This window comes from Aulonocara stuartgranti, assembly GCF_965226115.1.
Source record: "Aulonocara stuartgranti genome assembly, chromosome: 17".
Taxonomy (NCBI): domain Eukaryota; kingdom Metazoa; phylum Chordata; class Actinopteri; order Cichliformes; family Cichlidae; genus Aulonocara; species Aulonocara stuartgranti.
In genome coordinates, this window is record NC_138953.1 from 10,111,570 (window position 1) to 10,132,356 (window position 20,787).

Here is a 20,787-nt window from a genome sequence, read left to right on the forward strand (position 1 = left end):
CAGATTGCCTGGTAGAGAACCATTGGTCATATCATCCCGTAAAAGTGCTGACATGGTAAGGAAAGTCTTCTGATGTTGTCCTGTTGGGATGCCAGCTTCGCCTTCATCATACTGTGTCTGACATGCCCTGTTATATGGAACTTGGCCTTTAATTTTGGAATAGAACTTGAGTCTTATTCCTTAATATCGCTGCAACTTGATTTTGTAGAACACCAGCTTGAAGATGTTCTATGCCATCTGTCAAATGTGGCACGCTTGGTGCAGACACCAACTGACAGCTGTAGCAGGGTCCATGCTTACAGATGCTGCTAATCAGACAACAGTCAGGCACCTGATTATCAGCACCTGGCGTACCAGAAACTCAGCACATACTTCACATGCAATTCAAGTAAATAAATTTGAGACTGGCACTATGCATAAATTTAGTCAATAAATACATACAAGTGGCAGCCCCTACAAACAAACAAATATGTCAAGCGATATATATGAAGTTTATTATACCAAGTGATAAGCAGCACACAGGAAAACTTAAATAAGAGTGTAAGATTGCCATACATCTCATAGGAAGAGTAATAGCATTTTAATATAATTACAAATGCTTTGAACCTGGCAACTGCTCTGCCAGGAAAAACAAAGTGACTGAATGAATTAAACTGTAAAGTGTTCAGTAATTACAGAGATTAGTGGTGGCTAAGGTGAAAAGCAGGATGACCAGAATAAAAGGTGAGCTACATTTTATAAAAAACTGGTTTGCCAACTTCTGTGACGATTTCCAGTAAGTCATACTATGACATAGGTTGACGTTTTTTAGTTTAGGTGAACTCACATGGCTGAAAGCACTGTACTTCCCTCTTGACCTCGGAAAGTTGCTTTTATATCCACTGTGTTGTTTGTGTGTGCTGTTTTTCTACAATTGTTAAACAATAAAAAGAAAGTGCAAGCTACACCTGTTGAAAACAAATGAATGGCAAGTACTGAGCAAATATATATAAATATCTTTTTGAAAACCCAATGTATTTCAGTTAATTCCACAGGAAGGAAAATAAGTTCATACTGAGCAGTTAACCATCAGGGTGCAATCAAGGATCTGGCTATTTGTTCTATTATGATGATTTGTAGTTCCTTTGAAGCTTTAAAGTGTTAGTCCTTACATACTGCATCAGTATTGTCATAACTCAGTCACTCAGATTTGGAGATTGGCAAAGCTGAAGAGAATTTCACAGCAAATCTATAGTAGAATATTAAAAAAAGAATACTTCAGTTCTCAAGCACTTCCAATATTAACTTGAAGTAAAACTAATTTCATCTATGCTTCCCCTGTTACTACACTTAACATACTTTTAATGAGGAAAAGCTCTCAGTATATGTACCAGTACTCCTATCATGCAATTAAACATTTAGTGACATTTACTCATTTTGAACTTTGTGGAGCATTTTTACTATTTAACTTGACCTGCATTATATAAAGATGTAAGTTTCAGTGCACATACCTTTGGTTTGTGGTTTTTCAGGTCATGTGACACTCTTTAATATTGGAGGGAGGAGCAAATCATGTCATCTAAGTAAAGTGTGCAGACACAGAAAACAAACAGTCAGAGTCTGAGACAATCTGGGAGTAGTGAGTAGTAGCAGAGTTCATCATGGATAAAAGAATACTTTGCTGGATATGTCTGCTGGCATATTTTCAGACATCTTTGGCACAAAGTAAGTGTTTATTGCAAGTTATAGCATTGTTTGTACTTTTTATATTAGACAGCTTTAGAGTGATTCAACAACAACAAATGTAGTACAATACTAAAACAAAATGATAATAGCACAGACTCCACAAAATATTAATAATCAGCTTTTTTTAAACTGTAGTACTGTGAGCAAAATTTTGGTTACCTCCAAGAACATACATCCTGGGATCACCGGAATGCACAAACTCCTGGAGAATGAAGACTTCAGTGATCCCATGTAACAATATGACTAGAGCATCCAAGGTGCTCTAGTCATATTGTTACAATTTAATAAACACAAATAAGTTGGGGAATTTGTGTTTATTAAATTGTAACAATATGACTAGAGCACCTTGGATGAGTAGGTTTAATGACAGTTTATTAAACTGTAACATTGGATTGGGTGTATGATATATGTAATGATATGGCATATAAAACCCATTTTCAGTTCATGTTTTTTATAAATCAAATTTTCTGTCTACAGATGGCTTCTTTGAAACTAAGTGAAGTTGAATATTTTCATGCTCTGCTGACCACACAGCACATATTCAAGATAAAGCTTAACATGTTCAATAAAGCTTACCTTAAGTTAGTGCTTCTAAGCTTATACAGTGGGTCAAAAAAGTATTTAGTCAGCCACCGATTGTGCAAGTTCCCCCACCTAAAATGATGACAGAAGTCAGTAATTTGCACTCTCAACTGTGAGAGACAGAATGTGAAAAAAAAAATCCATGAATCCACATGGTAGGATTTGTAAAGAATTTATTCGTAAATCAGGGTGGAAAATAAGTATTTGGTCAATAACAAAAATACAACTCAATACTTTGTAACATAACCTTTGTTGGCAATAACAGAGGTCAAACGTTTACTATAGGTCTTTACCAGGTTTGCACACACAGTAGCTGGTATTTTGGCCCATTCCTCCATGCAGATCTTCTCGAGAGCAGTGATGTTTTGGGGCTGTCGCCGAGCAACACGGACTTTCAACTCCCGCCACAGATTTTCTATGGGGTTGAGGTCTGGAGACTGGCTAGGCCACTCCAGGACTTTCAAATGCTTCTTACGGAGCCACTCCTTTGTTGCCCGGGCGGTGTGTTTTGGATCATTGTCATGTTGGAAGAGGGTGCATGGGAGTTTGCCCAACCAGTCTACATGTGTTTTGTGGACTTGGAGAAGGCATTCGACCGTGTCCCTCGGGGTGTCCTGTGGGAGGTGTTGCGGGAATATGGGGTGTCTGGCCCATTGCTACGGGCCATTCGATCCCTATACAACCGTTGCAAGAGCTTGGTTCGCATTGCCGGCAATAAGTCGGACTCATTCCCGGTGGGTGATGGGCTTCGCCAGGGCTGCCCTTTGTCTCCGGTTCTGTTCATAATTTTTATGGAGAGGATTTCTAGGCGCAGCCAAGTGGCGGAGGGCTTTCGCTTTGGTGGCCTCAGAATCTCATCTCTGATTTTTGCAGATGATGTGGTTCTGTTGGCTTCATCGGGTGAAGGCCTCCAGCTCGCACTGGAACGGTTCGGAGCCGAGTGTGAAGCAGCGGGAATGAGGATCAGCACCTCCAAATCTGAGGCCATGGTTCTCAGCCGGAAAAGGGTGGAGTGCCCACTCTGGGTCGGGGAGGAGTTCCTGCCCCAAGTGGAGGAGTTCAATTATCTCGGGGTCTTGTTCGCGAGTGATGGGAGAAGGGAGCCGGAGATCGACAGACGGATTGGGGCTGCAGCTGCAGTAATGCGGACGCTGCACCGGTCCGTCGTGGTGAAGAGGGAGCTGAGTGTAAAAGCGAAGCTCTCAATTTACCGGTCGATCTACGTCCCTACCCTCACCTATGGCCACGAGCTGTGGGTAGTGACCGAAAGAACGAGATCGCGGATACAAGCGGCAGAAATGAGCTTCCTCCGAAGGGTGGCTGGCCTCTCCCTTAGAGATAGGGTGAGAGGTTCGGCCATCCGGGAGGGGCTCAGAGTAGAGCAGCTGCTGCTCCACATCGAAAGGAGCCAGCTGAGGTGGTTCGGGCATCTGACAAGGATGCCCCCTGGGCGCCTCCTGGGTGAGGTGTTCCAGGCATGTCCCACCGGGAGGAGGTCCCGGGGCAGACCCAGGACACGCTGGAGAGATTATATCTCTCGGCTGGCCTGGGAACGCCTTGGTATTCCCCCGGACAAGATGGAGGAGGTGGCTGGGGAGAGGGAGGTCTGGGCCTCTTTGCTTAGGCTGCTGCCCCCGCGACCCGGCCCCGGACAAAGCGGAAGAAGATGGATGGATGGTCATGTTGGAAGACCCAGCCTCATTTCATCTTCAAAGTTCTCACTGATGGTAGGAGGTTTTGGCTCAAAATCTCACGATACATGGCCCCATTCATTCTGTCCTTAACACGGATCAGTCGTCCTGTCCCCTTGGCAGAAAAACAGCCCCATAGCATGATGTTTCCACCCCCATGCTTCACAGTAGGTATGGTGTTCTTGGGATGCAACTCAGTATTCTTCTTCCTCCAAACACGACGAGTTGAGTTTATACCAAAAAGTTCTACTTTGGTTTCATCTGACCACATGACATTCTCCCAATCCTCTGCTGTATCATCCATGTGCTCTCTGGCAAACTTCAGACGGGCCTGGACATGCACTGGCTTCAGCAGCGGAACACGTCTGGCACTGCGGGATTTGATTCCCTGCCGTTGTAGTGTGTTACTGATGGTGACCTTTGTTACTTTGGTCCCAGCTCTCTGCAGGTCATTCACCAGGTCCCCCCGTGTGGTTCTGGGATCTTTGCTCACCGTTCTCATGATCATTTTGACCCCACGGGATGAGATCTTGCGTGGAGCCCCAGATCGAGGGAGATTATCAGTGGTCTTGTATGTCTTCCATTTTCTGATGATTGCTCCCACAGTTGATTTTTTCACACCAAGCTGCTTGCCTATTGTAGATTCACTCTTCCCAGTCTGGTGCAGGTCTACAATACTTTTCCTGGTGTCCTTCGAAAGCTCTTTGGTCTTGGCCATGGCGGAGTTTGGAGTCCGACTGTTTGAGGCTGTGGACAGGTGTCTTTTATACAGATGATGAGTTTAAACAGGTGCCATTCATACAGGTAACGAGTGGGGGACAGAAAAGCTTCTTACAGAAGACGTTACAGGTCTGTGAGAGCCAGAGATTTTCCTTGTTTGAGGTGACCAAATACTTATTTTCCACCCTGATTTACGAATAAATTCTTTACAAATCCTACCATGTGGATTCATGGATTTTTTTTTCACATTCTGTCTCTCACAGTTGAAGTGTACCTCTGGTGCAAATTACTGACCTCTGTCATCATTTTAGGTGGGGGAACTTGCACAATCGGTGGCTGACTAAATACTTTTTTGCCCCACTGTACTTGAAACTCCTGTCAATATCAAATGATTGCATGGAATGACTTTGAGTTGCTACTAAGATTAGTAGACAGATTATTTTCTGTCGAGTTATTTGGAGAGGGGCCAGCAGTCTGTGGCTGTTACTGAAATTATGAATGAAAGTTTCATCGTGTTAAGTCATTCTAATCTGCGCTTAACTCACTGTCTTTAAGCAACCACAACTGCAGCACCAACCACAACAACTACAACTGCAGCACCAGCAACCATAACTGCAGCGCCAACCACTACAACTGCACCAACAACCACTACAACTGCAACGCTAACCGCAACTGCAGCACCAACCACACCTGCGTCACCAACAACCACTGCAGCACCAACAACCACTACAACTGCAGCACCAGCAACCATAACTGCAGCACCAACCACTACAACTGCACCAACAACCACTACAACTGCAACGCTAACCGCAACTGCAGCACCAACCACACCTGCATCACCAACAACCACTGCAGCACCAACAACCACTACAACTGCAGCACCAGCAACCATAACTGCAGCGCCATTCACTACAACTGCACCACCAACAACAACCACTACAGCTGCAGCACCGGCAACCATAACTGCAACAGTAACCACAACTACTGCACCAACAACCACAACACTAACCACCACTACAACTGCAGCACCAGCAACCATAACTGCAGCGCCATTCACTACAACTGCACCACCAACAACAACCACTACAGCTGCAGCACCGGCAACCATAACTGCAACAGTAACCACAACTACTGCACCAACAACCACAACACTAACCACCACTACAACTGCAGCACCAACCACCACTACAACTATAACACCAACCACAACTGCAGCACCGGCAACCACAACTGCAGCACCAACGAATACAACTACAGCAACAACCACAACTGCACTACCAACCACCACTACAACTACAGCACCAACCAACACAACTACAACACCAACCATAACTGCAGCACAAACCACTACAACTACAGCACCAACAACCACAACTGCAGCGCCAACTACTACAACTACAACTAAAACTGCAGCACAAAGCACCACAACCCCTACAGAAGGGTCAACCACCATTCAAAGTATGTGATTTAAATTAAAAGTACTTAATGTGTGCAACAGTTTCTCTTCCTACCTTCTGTTGTCCTTCCAACATTCACACTCTAATACTAGGGTGGGAAACTCCAGGCCTCAAGGGTTGAAGTCCTGCAGGTTTTAGATCTCACCCTGGGTCAACACACTGGAATCAAATGATTAGTTCATTACCAGGCCACTGCAGAATTTCAAGACATGGTGAGGAGGTAATTTAGCCATTTAAATTAGCTGCGGTGGTTCTAAAACCCGCAGGACACCAGCACTTGAGGCCTGGAGTTCCCCCACCCAGGGTTGGACTGGGACAAAAAAACGGCCTAAGCATTTTGACTAGAGACCAGCCCACAAAGTACTATAGGAAAAGCCATAAAGGCTCAAATGCTGTTGTGACTCCTGGTTTCATCTAAAAATCTAAAAATGTTATAGTGTAATTGTTTCAGTATTGAGGGAAATGTGCCTTATAGCAATAATCAAATGCATTTTATGATGTATAATTACTTTACACTTACCAATTATACTTTTATAATTCTTTTTTTCAGTTCCAACAGGCCCACAAGCACTTGCACATCTAAAGATAAAGATGACTACATACGGGCAGGTTAGCAATGCAACCATCATTGCCCTTCTTGAACAGGTATAGCTATATCTTAAAGTTTGCTTCATACATTCTTGACTTATCAGTAATTTCACACACACAAATCATGTGTTAAAAATTCAAATGTTTAATCTCTGTGTTTTCTTTCCATTTAGTTTAACACCAAGGTCCTGAATGGAATACCCCACATTCTCTCTGTGACAAACATTAAAAAAGTTGGAGCATAAAAATTGAATGTGGACACAAGTCAAAAATAAAAATATAAAGGCAAGAATTTAACAGTGAGTTAGTAGATTTGTTTCAACATGATCCGGAGCGGCAGTTTGCCTCAGTCGCTTCATCATATCCTGAATGATTAGTACGTTGGTGTGAGAAGGAGACATCAGCTGTGCTGCAGTGGTCGACAGCCAGATGGGCTTGGATTGCTCTGTGAATGTATGAAACCTAAACCTGGGTGAAAGCAGATCATATTTAAATATCAATCCCCTTACATGATCATTTCTGAAATTAAATCAAACTGCAGAAACACAATGCTGTAGTTCCCATGAATTACAAATGCGCTTTTGGTTTATCATCTTGAAAAGTACAATAGGCATCTCAAACCAGGCAGCTGGCTAATAATGTCAATACTTACTCACTCTGACAAAATGGTGACTAGGAAATCAAATAATTTATATGCTTTGAAACAAAAAAAATATTTTATTTATTGGTTACGTGTTTTAGTAATATCACTTTTGAGTCATTTAAAAGTACAGATCCGGAAAAGCATTAATTGTACTGCACACACAGCTAGGCCTCTGAGAAAGTGGGTGACACTCAGTGGGTGAGAATTCCACAGGTGTTAACTTACTGCTCACCGTGTCAATAGATTTTAATTAAATTTCCGTAACAGATTCTTGTTAACTCGGCTTTTCCACATGGAAAACAAGGAAAATTATTACTGTTGGTGCATAAATACTGCACCCTAATGAAGAAAATAAATCAGTTTTCAGATATTACTGACCAACAACACACTTTTTCCCCCTTTGTGGTATTAGAATCAAATCTGTTTTTCAGAATTTGTTTTTGTATGTCTGCTGATTTGTACTGTACTTTAAACTGTGACTAAATTTTACAAACTTGTCACTCCTGCTACTAAAGTCTCATATACACAGAAATATATCTGATTCTGATTATTCTGAATAAAGAGATATAACCATTTGTAATGGCCATTCTTTGTATCATTTATTCTTTCAGAATTCTTTTTAAATGAAACTTTATTCAACTTGTGAATTTAAAGCAGATTTATACCCATATACAGAATATCAAGAACAACAGCTGTTAGAAAATACAAGAGAAAGTGAAAACATAGATTGCTATTCAATGTTAAATGTGCTCTTCGTAAGTGCCATTTTAATAATTAATGAAAGAAAACACACACCTTATCTGCATCAACAAATAAACTCAACATGGATCCATCAACTCTGACTTGGCCCTGCCAAAAACATCTAAGACCTTGTGTGTTGAGTACCATTCCTTCCCGTTCTTTTAAAATACATGATTCTACTTATCAAAAAATGCGCACAGGTTCTATTATAAACACTACACGGTTTAAAACCATCAGACTGAGGTCTTTACAAAATACAAACACTGGTCTAATCTACAGCATCGTGTCACCAGCACCAAAGTGCACACAGAGCAAATTGCGTCCTTTTAGTCATGTTGTTAACATCACACAGAAACGTTTAATCTCCAGTGAGAGGGAATTCTCTTCATAATCTCATCATCACTTCTCTTCAGTTGTCCTCTCCGTCTCGCAGCACCTTGTGCACAGCTCTGTTTAACAGGGCCAGCAGGTCCACAGCCCCAGCCACTCCCCTTGGCAGGTAGAGCTCCAGAGAAGAGGAGGCGGCATGAGGCAGGCGCAAATCTTGCATGCTGGCATCCTGAGAGGGGAGGGGAGGGGAGGAGAAAAAAAAAAAAAAAAAAAAAAAAAAGGGAATAGTGAGGGAAATGTGACAAAGATTCATCTCTTGACAAAGGAAAAGGAGCTATATTTTATCACCTTGGATAGTTGATGCTGGTGGTGATTCTTGTGAATTTGAATCACAATTAAAGGCAGGATTTTAAGGATTTTTATGTTAAACACCAACCTGAGAGTAAAAACACAGAGAAATGAATCTGGGGAAGCCAAGAGGAGGCAAACGGTCAGCTCCTGTGATGAAGGTGAGGAGGTCTTCAAAGGAAAACTCTGCCTTGCCGTCTGATTGTGCAAACAGAGACATATTTTATCTAACCTGAAACACTAGAAGCATCTTTATTCTTTCCATCACACCCTCCAACCTTACCACGCACTAAAGTGAGGATTGTTTCCCAGTGTCCAGCTGTGGCCTCCTCATCTGCCCTCAGTTGGGCATCTGAAGTGCTAAAGCTGATGGTAAAAAGCTGCTTGAACTCTTCCAGACTCAGAGGCTGCTGCGGTGCACTCGTCATAACTGGGGCAAAAATTTCCCAGTGGGACTGAACCATGTTCCACAGCCCACCACAGCTATTCAGCCCCTCAGTAAACTGGGAGATCATTTTAGTCACCCTGAAGGACAGCAAGTGGATTAAATTTAACTTTTGTGTTTAGAAAGGGCAACATTTGCATGTAGCTCAAGTTGAAACTGTCGACACCATGTGTATGACGTATGCTTCTGTGTGTGCACTACCTGTCGTAGATGTAGTGTTTTACCAGGCGACTATAAATGGCTGGCATTTCATCAGAGTTGGCTGAACAGATCTCAGGGATCCCACAGCGTGACACCCAGTCGCACAGACTGGGAGACAGCAGCTTTACATCAGTACAACTATGTAGCTGTGAGAGCAGAGGAACATCATTTGTGTGCGGCACACAGAAGGCAATTATGTACACAGGACTGAGGGTTTAATACAGAGAAGAGTTTAAAGGTGAGGGGGGAAAAACTGCCATACAAACAGTTCATCATTCTACAGCTGAAGGCAGAAACAAGATGATGTTATTCAGCACTGTAATTATGCTACAGTCACATTAGGAAACCACTACAATTGCCATGGTATATGCAGTGATCTCACAATCTCATCGAAATGGTTACTTAAGACAGGGACCAGGTCTGTGACCTGTGTTCAAAGGGACTATCACACATCAGGAGGGTGATTGAATGGCAGTAAGATGCAGTCTGCTATCAGACTGTATTGAATAGGGTCATTTGGCAGTTACAAAGTCTTTTGTCATCCGTTGCTTTCTCTACTACACAGAAACTCACAGTTCCCAGTTATTTTTAGTGTCCAAGCAGAACCTCACAAATATGAAAAAGAAATTCCTTCACAAGTTGTTGCACAACCAACTTCTGGGCAACCAGTGGGTTGGTGCAGCTATGAGCAGTGCCGTAGCTCCGCAAACGCACATAACGCACACTGCGTAGGGCACCAAATGGCCGGTAGGGCACCAAAAAAATCAGGGTCGTAAAAAAAAAAGTAAACCATATTAATACTATAAATATCATATGCATTAATATGGTTAAACAATACAAAAGCAACATAAAACAATTTTCCCGAGAAAAGGGGTGAATCTGCTTTGTGCCCTGTCTCCAGTCTCCTCCTGGTGCCCCCCCACTCCCAGTGGTCTGTTCTATAATTGGTAAACACCTGTTTGAACATGGCCTCGAAACGGCAACAGGAGTCGGGAGCGGAGAAAAGAAAGAAGAAGAGGAAGCGTGATGAAACTCAGGCGTCGCTTGCCAGTAAGGCAATGTTTAAATAATAATAATAAAAAAAGTTCATTATTGTAGCCCTTGCTTGCACGCTCATGTCCGTCAACTCTGTGATAGCTCCTGTTAGCAGTGTTCATACTGTGTTAACAAATGTTGCAAATGATTGATGTTGGGTAGTTTGTTTACGTTGTGGATATGAATATAGAATGGACTACTAAAAGCAACTCATCATGGTCACTCAATTGACGGTTTTCAGATAACGTTAGCAATCGTGAGTCACGATTGCTAACGTTATCGTGATTCGTGAGACTAGCATTTCCCTCCTCAGGTTGCTAGCTGGCTAACGTCATGCATGCTACTGATTAACCTTAACTTTGGGATAGGTCAGTGATGCAGTCAAGTATTATTATCAGATTAGACAAGATTACTTTGTATGTTGCTGCATTTCAGGATATCTATAAAGACGCATATCTTATTTATGCCATTGACGTCTGAACACATAAATAGTTCTCGTCTTTCTTTAGGTTCATAGATCAAGGGCGACACCTGTTGGTGAAACTGTAATATGAAACCTATATCTTCCAGTAATATAGATTTCCTACTTGCGCATTTATATCAAATTATGTACAGCATGTTTATATTGCCATTTGCCATTATGAAAATCTATACATGTAAAATATAGTTAGTAATTTTTAAATGTACCAGTGACTTACTTAATTTATTAGTCTTATAATGCAATCTTTCGTAGGCCTACTGTAGATTCAAAATTGTATTTCTGTAAAATCCCTGAATATTTTCTCTTGTATGCAGGGTCAATGCTTAAATATGTTCAAGGAGGATCTCAAGGACAGGATGAACCATCCAGTAGTAGTGCCATCCCTGGACATCAACCACCAGCCATTGTAGACCCTGCAACAATCCCTAGCCAAGAAGAACAAGAACCATCAACCACCAGTTCAGGTACAGTTCCATACACAAGTACCACTGAGAGTCCTGTCACTGAGAGACTATCAGAAAGTGACACTGTGGAGACATGTGTGCCCCCTTCAACCGATCCTGCTCTTTGGCCAGCTCACATTGTAGATGCTGATCGTATTGAAATTGTGCGGAGAGGTCCTTTTAATGTCAGCTCTGATTTTAATTTTCCAAAGGGGCCTGATGGAAGAGCATTTCACACTAGCCTTAAGTTCAAAATTCTTCCCAATGGAGAAAAGGTTCACCGGAGCTGGTTAGTGTACTCACCGCAGAACAATGCTGTGTTCTGCTTTGCATGTAAGCTTTTCAGTGTGAAGGATATAAAGCTGAGTACAGAGGGCTTCAGTGACTGGTCGAACATCAACATCCGTTTGAGGGGTCATGAGTGTAGCCAAGACCACATACAGTGCATGCTTAAGTGGAGAGAACTGGACACACGGCTAAAGAAAAGCATGGCAATAGATCAACAGGAGTTGACCTTACTAGAGGCAGAAAGGAAAAAGTGGCGAGAGATTCTCAAACGATTACTCTCAATAACTCTCTCACTGGCTTCCAGAAATTTGTCTTTTAGGGGCTCTTCTGACTGTCTTTATGAGCCGGACAATGGCAACTTCTTGAAGGAAGTAGAGCTTATGGCAACATATGACCTTGTAATGGCAAATCACTTGGCCAACATAAAAGATGAAGGTTCCCACACACATTACCTCAGCCCTGAGACACAGAACGAACTAATTCAGATTATCTCTTCAGAAACATTTCGCGCCATTGTGAAGCAAATCCAGTTGGCAAAATACTTCTCCATCATTCTTGACTGTACTCCAGATGTGAGTCACACTGAACAAATGTCAGTCATAGTACGCATTGTTTGTTTCCAAGCACAACCAGATATTAAAGAATACTTTCTTGGCTATATAAATGTGGAGCAAACAACTGGCCTTAACCTGTCCAATGTTGTCCTTGACAAGTTGAAGGAGCTTGGCATTCCATTTGAAAACTGTCGAGGACAGGCCTATGACAATGGGGCCAACATGAAGGGGAAGAAGCAAGGTGTTCAGGCCAGACTGCTACAATTAAACCCGAGAGCATTGTTTGTGCCTTGTGGAGCTCACACGATGAATCTGGTCATAGCTGATGCTGCCAAGTCCTCTCCAGATGCAACTGGCTACTTTGGGTATTTGCAGAAGTTGTTCAATTTCTTTTCCAGTGCCACCCAGCGATGGGCCATTTTAACAAAACATGTGAAATTGACACTTAAATCTTGGAGTGACGTTAGATGGGAAAGCAGGCTTCAAAGTGTAACTGCTGTCCGGAGTCAGACAAAAGAAGTGAGGGATGCTCCCCTGGAGGCCAGAGAAGCTGTAAGTGATGCAGTCGCAAAGGTGGAGGCTCAAGTGCTTGCTGAGGAAGTAGCCTCATTTCGATTTTTGATTTGCTCCATCGTGTGGTGTGAACTTCTTACAATCACAAACCAGGTGAACAAGTTACTACAGTCCAGCTCCATGCAGCTCGATGTTGCTGTCAGGCTCATTGACACTGCCAAAAGTAACCTCTCTAAATACAGACAGTCTGGGTTTGATGAGGCTGTGTCAGCTGCCAAAGAACTCTGTGAGGCCCTGAACATAGAACCACAGTTGAAGGAGAAAAGGCTCAGGAGCACAAAAAGGCAGTTTGCATATGAAGCTGTTGATGAGCCCCTCCATGATGCCCTTAAAAAGCTTGAGGTCACATTTTTCAATTGTGTTGTGGACTCTGCTTTAATCTCCCTACAGGAGAGGTTTGAGACCATGAATCAAGTGAAGGAGAAATATGGAGTGCTGCTTGATTTCAGCAAAGTGAATGGGATGTCCAAGGAGGATTTAAAAAAACACTGCACTGAAGTACAGAAGACACTGACAGATAAGGGAGTAGCTGACATTGATGGACCTGAGATGATGCAGGAAATCATCAACCTTCCTCAGCTGCCACCACAGACGTCTGCTTTGGAAATGCTGTCATTTTTACATGACAATCAGCTTCAAGAGGTATATCCCAATCTGTGGATTGTTCTGCGTATTGCACTGACCCTGCCTGTCACAGTTGCCTCTGCTGAGCGAAGCTTTTCAAAGCTCAAACTCATTAAAACGTACCTGCGTTCATCAATGGGGCAGGAACGTTTAAGTGGTCTGGCTGTTATCAGCATCAATGGTGACGTGGCTCAGAAGCTATCATATGATGACCTTATAGCTGATTTTGCAACCAGAAAATGCAGGCGTGTGCCTCTCTAGGCCCTAGAGAGGCACACGCCTGCATTTTCTGGTTGTCAGAGTATGCCCTAGACTCTAGGGCATACTCTGACAACGAATTGTAAAAATGTTTAACATAGTTACTTAAGGAATGTGGCTTTTGTGTTCAAATTCTTATTTTTCTTATTTAAGTTTCTTATTTAAATTCTATTGTGAAACTATTTGTAAATATATTAATAATAATACTATTATATTATATATATTATTTTTTTATAAAAAAAATTACACATTATTGCCAGGCTCTTTGTTCTTGTTCCAATGTTCAATTTTTGTTCCAGTATTTATTTGTAACAGTATTTTTAACCTCCTTTAACCTTATTTATTTGTTTAACTGTCATGTTTGTTGTTATTTAATTAAACAAATTCCACTGAGAAATTCAAAAGTATTAATGTTTTTTTTTTTTTTTCAGTGGCGGGGGGGCACCATAAAGCATTTGTGCTTAGGGCACCCAAATGGCTAGCAACGGCCCTGGCTATGAGGTTACCATCCTATTTTTACTCCAGTGTGACCGATCCATCAATAAAATAACTGGTTTATATTAAGATCACCGTTATCCAAACTAACCATGTATAATAACACAGGTACAGCAGTATATCAAGTTTTTAAATATGTTACAATTAGAGTTGTGAGTTTTCTTCTTGTGTGCTACCTCTTTCAGTTGGATTTGGACTTCGGTATCAATAATGTCCCGCCAGTTGAAGTCTTCTAATGTTATACTGTGGCAACACATCACCTGTGACAGTAAAATAAGCCATACAGACAAAGATTGTGCTGGTAATACCTGACACAGCTACAGGGCATCAGAAAAAGTAATCTAATATCACATTCGCAAAGAATAGGCAATACTGTATGACAAATTCTTGTAGTGCCTACACTAGCACACATTCAGTTAAGGACTCTACCTGATACAATGCAGGGTGAAGGCAACAAAGTCCAGGCCCACCCTGAGCCAGCGACCAGCCAATGAGAACCCCAGCTTCATAGTACTTCCTCTCCTCAAGAGCTGTGAAGTTGCAGGTCATGAACAGACTTCCTGGAAGACCCTCAAACACACAGCTGTGCTGCAGCTCCAGCAGCATCAGCCTGCATGAGAAGAAATGTAGACATGAATTAACAAATGACACCTTTATGCTTTGGTGTTTTGGCAGAAACCTCTTTCAGAAGAACTGAACATTTCTCTCAGAATGGTGGAGCACCAAAACAAACAAAACAAAACGAAAACGAAACCTAGATGCCATTATTATGTCATTCATCAAAGAAAAAAAGAAAAATCAGCTGCTACCTTTCCATTTTGTATTGCTGTAAATACCATCTGTTCACATATTTGGGGTTTTGGACGGTTGATCAAACAACACAATCAGTTTTATTACCACACCGTCTTCTGGGATCCTGAACTATCATGATGAGCATTTGACACAATTTTCACATTGTTTACTGCAGCCCCAAAATGTATAGAATATGATCCTATTATAGACTACATGCTACCATGTGGAAATCTTTTTGTGAGCCAGTTTTCCAATTACAAAAAAAAGTGAATATTAAATCTTGATGAAATTCATACAGTCATGTTGGATCAGAGTTTGAATAAATTAGCTTCAGTATAGAAAACCATACAACTTATTTTATGCCTGAAGCCATCAGCTCCAGCAATAATTTCAGGGAAATGATGAGGACCTGAAAAACTCCCTGACAGGGGCCTCGTGGCTGTCGGGCTCTTCTCCACTGAAGGAGATAACAGGCGTCGCCCTGAAGCAGAAGTCGGGCCTCCTCACCACCTCCAGAGCGCCGTGGAGTAGATCTGTCCGCCTCACCTGGATGTGAGTTTTCAATCCTGGATCTACGTTCTCCTGTCTGAACGCTCTCAGGATGGTGTCCAGGTCAACAGTGGACTGCGCACAAAAGATGGAAGTTTAACAGGAGACAAAGATGATGATGATAATAATAATAATAATAATAATAATAATAATAATAATAATAATAAAACAAACTGAATTTAGGATTGACTTTTTTATCTTTTATCCTCCAAACTCACCTTCTTTGTATCCCTGCAGATGCTAGGCTTGATTATTAGCTCACTTTTACCATCTTGGCAGCTGTCTGTGCTGCTCCCCCCCCAAAAAAAAAAACAAAAAAAAAAAAAAAAAAAAAACCACACAAATTCAGATAATGCAGCTATTTAGTTTGTCACTAATCATTTCTAAATGTGTATTCACAGGAAATGTTTTCTTGCCTTTTTACCACAAGTGTCTCACTTGCTGACCCTTCAGATTCTGTCTGTAAGGAGAAGAGAACTTTATAAACTACAGACAAAATGGAGGCAGACTGAGCAAAGCTAAAGCAGATTGGAGAAATAAACGAAATAATTAAAGATCCCGTGTTCCCCGGTTCACAGGAACAAGGCGTCCAGGGGTCCATGAGCCATTTTAAACACTTGCTGTCGTTTCTGTTTTTTCACAGAAGCCAAATTATCTTTAAACTGAATCTTAACACACAAAGTTGTCTTTATGGCTTTTGAAATATAAAAATGTATCAGATCCAAGTCCTACTTTTATAATGATCACATCAGGGTATTAGTAATGAAGCAGCAGTAGTTACCTCTGAGTAGTCGTGGTGGCTCAGGATATATAAAGCACCATGTTCAGAGATCCTGAGGACCTGCTCTCCAGTCCAGCCCTCTGAAGGGGTGTCAGGGACAAACAGCACTCTGGAGCTCTGCACACACTGGAAACAACCACCACATTCAGCAATGTTCTGTGTACTAAAATGAACAGACTTTAAGACACCTCAGGCAGAACACATCTCACACCCACCTGCAGATATGTAAATGAAAACTTTTGTCCTGCCTGTTTTACAAAGTGCCCCTGAAAGAGCATCGCCAGTCGACCCTTCACCTGAGTGGCTGACCAGCTGCGGTCAATGGTGATGCGAGCAGTCATCATCATGGCTTCCAGAGCTGCTTGGTCTTTATTCTTTGGAACTATTTGTCTGGAAGAACAGAAAATAACATTTACTTCACTGAAAAATGTTATGAACAGTAGAGTAGATTCAAACAGAGCTATGTAAACACCTTTTATTGCCACAATCATCACTTTAGAAACAGTGGGAGCTACTCAAACATTCACTGACCTAAAATGGCATTTTGAATAAGATTTTATGGTATTCTTTCCTACATAAACACTCACCTGTCCAGCTGTGACATAGAGTGTCCTCTGGGTAAACAGACCACGTCTTTAACCACCAGGCTTTTCTTCTGAGGAATCAGTCTCTTCCATTTGAGATGACCAGCTTTGTTAGAATATGGCTGAAATACACAGAATAAACCCTCAGTGTTACATGTTGGATTCACGAACAGGAGAATATCCTAAAGTTATAATGGGGCAAAACTGTGCAGGAAATGGGAAATATGGTTTCCATTTTGGCAGAAAATAAAGTTTGAAAAAACTGATTGAACTTTGATTAAAAAGCTTAAATCGTTGATGATAAATAATGTGCTGGAGACTGAAGTCAACATTTTTCTGACACTGTGGAAGAAAGATGAACAGATTCATCAATATTAAGGTCAAGCCTACAATAAAAATATAAAGTAGTAGTAGTAATGTAGAAAGAAAAAGTTAATTCCAGTAGGGGAACTGGACCACTGCACCATATAGTTATATACTGTTTGCACTGCTCTCACTGTTTGTATGCAGCATCCCTGCTCTAGAGTCCAGGCTGCAAATCAAATGCCTGAGTCGGTGATATGTTATGAAGAGTCATGACATATCAGTAATGAATAAAGGATTCCCTGACTTTACCATTGCTGGATGACTCTTTGACTTTCTGATAGAAGGAATCACCTACAGGAAGGAAAAACAAGAAGGGTGAATAAAAACAAGAAATGTGAACTAAAAAAAAGGAATACAAATAAGATGAACATTGTAGAGAAGCAATAAAGTAAAGTAAAAACCCATTCCTGGAGGTCCTGACCAGCTATTTAGCATGGGATGTCTTTTTTTCTACTACAAATTTCTTACTTTCTTACCAAGTGGTTTATAACTTCTGCCTTATTACTAACCTCCAGCTCTATCTCTACTTCTTGTTTGCAGACCACAGCAGAGCAGTGAGGTTCTTCCTGGTCTGGGGAATCTGTTTCAGCCTGGTGTCTGGGTTGAGTTTGGACCTGCTGCTCAGGGGCTTCCTCGGAGTTGGAGAACAGAGGACTCGCCATGTATCGCTGTGTACAAGAGGAGGACAAGGAGCTGGCTTGTTATGTATGAGCACACGAATGATGCAACAAAAGAATATGTGAGTCCGCATCATTAACCATCAGGCAGCAAAACACCATTGTTGTTTTGAATACATGAGTTGTAGTTTCAACATTGTGGATCCACTACAACATCAGAACAATTCTACTCACTGCAATGATGAGAGCTGATTAATCACAGTGTTTTGAAATTATGGCTTTGGCTCTGGTTCAGTTGTCCTTTTGCTTGATTGAACAGTTTCAGTGATGTATCTGAAGCAACACTGATTGTTGGAATAACAACAATCAGTGATATTAGATCATGTTGTGGCTTGTAGTCTAACTTGGTGCTTTTTGCTTGACAGGTTTGACAGCAGATTGTTATTTAGCTGTACCAACAGAATTTCATCAATTTTATATCAGAAATTCTTGCGAGAGTAGTAGTAAAGCTAATCATCTACAGAGAAATGACTTATCTGAAGAGTTTCGGTCAGGTTTCAGAGCTCAGAGTACAGAAACAGCCTAAGCAATGGTTACAAATGGTGGCCTCTGACAGTGGCCTCATCTCTGTGCTTGTCCGGCTAGAACAGATTGATACTGTTGACCATAAGATTTTATTACACCAATGAGAACATGCAGTGGGTATTAAAGGTACTGCACTGCAGTGGAATCATATCTTTCTAACAAACTCAAATTTGTTCATTCCATTTACATTATACATGTTTCCTTTAGGCCAGAGGGCCACTTGCGTCTCACGTCATCCCTATATCGGCGTAAAGAAATATAATGCAGTTTGGCTCTTTAAGTTTTTGGTTTTTTTTGTTCAAGAGGATTTCTTTGTTGTTGAATGCAACATTAAAATAAGTTCTTTAAAAAGCAAAGAAATTATTTAATGATGGCAAACGCGTCGAGTGATTGTCTGTGTTAGTTCAGTGAGAGTTATTCGCAAAGAAAACAATTTTCACTTGCAGTCAATAACTAATGTTTGCATTATTATTTTGATAGATTCAAACAAAGTTATAGCAGAAGTGCTGCCATGTGTCTGGCCAGAAAGACAGTACCAATTTGTTTATTTGGCAGTTCAATGAAAGTCTTCAGTTTGTTAAGAGTGATTTTGCTCTGTATAAATAAAATTGAAGATGTCTTGTTGATGCTAGAGGTGAGAAAGCATATGGGCTACAGGAGCAAAAGTCCACACCAGGTGCCACTCTTATCAGCTAAGACCAGGAAACTGAGGCCACAATTTCCATGGTCTCAGAAAGATTCATGAACAGAAGATTGGAAAAATGTATGCATGTATGATGTAGGAGACATCTTCTAACACATTTGGTGCACTTGGTACCAACTGAGAAAATGCCACCAACTGGGATGTGGTAGAACAAGAGAGTGTAGCTGACAAATCTGCAGCAATTATGTTGTTGAAAAATGCCATGAAAGCAGTTCTAAATTGAAAAAGGGTTTCCATCCCAGTACCAGCAAGGTGCAAGTGAAAGTAAAGTCTGAATGGAAACGCAGAACAATATCTATACATCTACAGTTCTACATACAAAGTAAAACCAAACAGGTTTGGTGAGTATCTAAAGCAATACCTCTCTGTACTGTCTAGAAGTAGGACATCAACCCTTTAAGGTGTATTTATATGTTAGTTCTGAGGTTAGTCAAAAGATATTGGATCTGATTATGATATACCACCACTCTGCTCATCATGAGCTTCAAAAAGTTTCCTGATGGGGTCAGCACTATTTTTAAATCACACATAATGTCTTGCAGTGAAGTATTTAAAAAGACACACCTGGTGAACGCTGTATTCCTCCTCTTCCTCCTGTGTTATCAAGACCTTACAGGGCTCCTTGGAAGAAAACACTTTCATTTCAATGTTTTCTTTAATGACCAGTGACACTGGTTTCTTCCCACACGCCATCCTTCCTAAAATGACACCGTTTACGGTATCTAACCTTTGCTTGTTCTTTATTTTGTCCTTATTCTTATTACCTCTTTTTTGCAGGCTTCTTGTGACTCAAAGCTGATTTCATGCTAATTAAGTGTTCTCTTGCTTAGCTGAGAGGGAACCACCAAACATCTAAACAGGTGAAGTTTCATTACCTCAAGCTGCAACCTATCAGTCTAAAGCTGTAGTTGGCTCACAGTTGTGCTCTCAGGCTGTGATTGGTCGTGTGGATAATCTAGAAGCTGATATTTATGGGAGTTCTGTTCAAAAACAGTGTGACTTTTGAAAGGACGGTTTGTGTATAGGAAATGAATTACTGCTGTACCACGTGTGAAACAAAATAAAAAATGAAATGAAAAAAGCTCTGCCTGATTCAAAAGTAGCTTTAGAAGTACAACATGTGGCCCAATCAATGCAACTTTGTCTCTGTAGAGCTTGAAGGAGACTTGTCCTCAAGTTATAGACACTGTCATGAGAAAAGGTCACTAATCATGCTATCCTAAGAATTTCTTTCATCATAAGGCTGATTATTAAAATACTGCTCTTAAAGCTATCATACCATTATTAACAAAAACATTCATTTACCTTATTAAAATATGGACTGCAAGGAGAAAGTCTGTAACACATTATTTCAGAATCCATATTTTTATTTCCTTCTTTAAAATTATTATTCAGGCTTAATTTTCATTCACTTCAACTTTCCTGTTAAAAGTACTGCAAAAATTAATTGTTACAACATGTAAGTTTACAAGGAAGACATTTCAGGACCTTTGATTTGAAACAGTGTAAAATAACAGCTAAAAAATGATAAAGAAATGACTTAGGCTTAAGCGTGAGCTTTGGTAGCAGGTACTAGGAAACAATGATT

The 20,787-nt window shown here is 41.1% G+C and overlaps 2 protein-coding genes across 2 annotated transcripts; one reads left to right on the forward strand and one right to left on the reverse strand.

Moving 5' to 3' along the window:
- Positions 1-1,603: 1,603 nt before the first annotated feature.
- On the forward strand, positions 1,604-7,951 carry LOC309691956 (uncharacterized protein). The gene is made up of 4 exons (XM_082510035.1): positions 1,604-1,704; positions 5,274-6,176; positions 6,726-6,820; positions 6,937-7,951. Exons 1-2 carry the CDS (start codon positions 1,667-1,669, stop codon positions 6,121-6,123), a joined length of 888 nt encoding a protein of 295 aa, XP_082366161.1. The 5' UTR covers positions 1,604-1,666; the 3' UTR covers positions 6,124-6,176; positions 6,726-6,820; positions 6,937-7,951.
- A 91-nt stretch (positions 7,952-8,042) lies between these two features.
- LOC309692709 (uncharacterized protein) lies at positions 8,043-20,124 on the reverse strand. The gene is made up of 15 exons (XM_082511472.1): positions 19,764-20,124; positions 17,804-17,962; positions 17,544-17,585; positions 16,932-17,050; positions 16,560-16,734; positions 16,345-16,470; positions 15,980-16,023; positions 15,782-15,851; positions 15,424-15,638; positions 14,652-14,832; positions 14,399-14,482; positions 9,472-9,617; positions 9,109-9,350; positions 8,914-9,023; positions 8,043-8,706 (listed from the first exon to the last, which is right to left on the reverse strand). The coding sequence occupies exons 1-15, from the start codon at positions 19,890-19,892 to the stop codon at positions 8,557-8,559; spliced, it is 1,992 nt and encodes a 663-aa protein (XP_082367598.1). The 5' UTR covers positions 19,893-20,124; the 3' UTR covers positions 8,043-8,556.
- Positions 20,125-20,787: the final 663 nt, after the last annotated feature.

Bases quoted from the DNA above. Each gene is read 5' to 3' on its own strand.
- LOC309692709 (XM_082511472.1), bottom strand. From the start codon at position 19,892: ATGGCGTGTGGGAAGAAACCAGTGTCACTGGTCATTAAAGAAAACATT. The intron at 15,852-15,979 runs GCAAGAAAACAT...GGGGGGGAGCAG, and splicing joins GAGACACTTGTGGTAAAAAG to CACAGACAGCTGCCAAGATG. The intron at 15,639-15,781 runs GTGAGTTTGGAG...TTTTGTGCGCAG, and splicing joins TCTGCAGGGATACAAAGAAG to TCCACTGTTGACCTGGACAC.
- LOC309691956 (XM_082510035.1), top strand. From the start codon at position 1,667: ATGTCTGCTGGCATATTTTCAGACATCTTTGGCACAAA. The intron at 1,705-5,273 runs GTAAGTGTTTAT...ACTGTCTTTAAG, and splicing joins TCAGACATCTTTGGCACAAA to CAACCACAACTGCAGCACCA.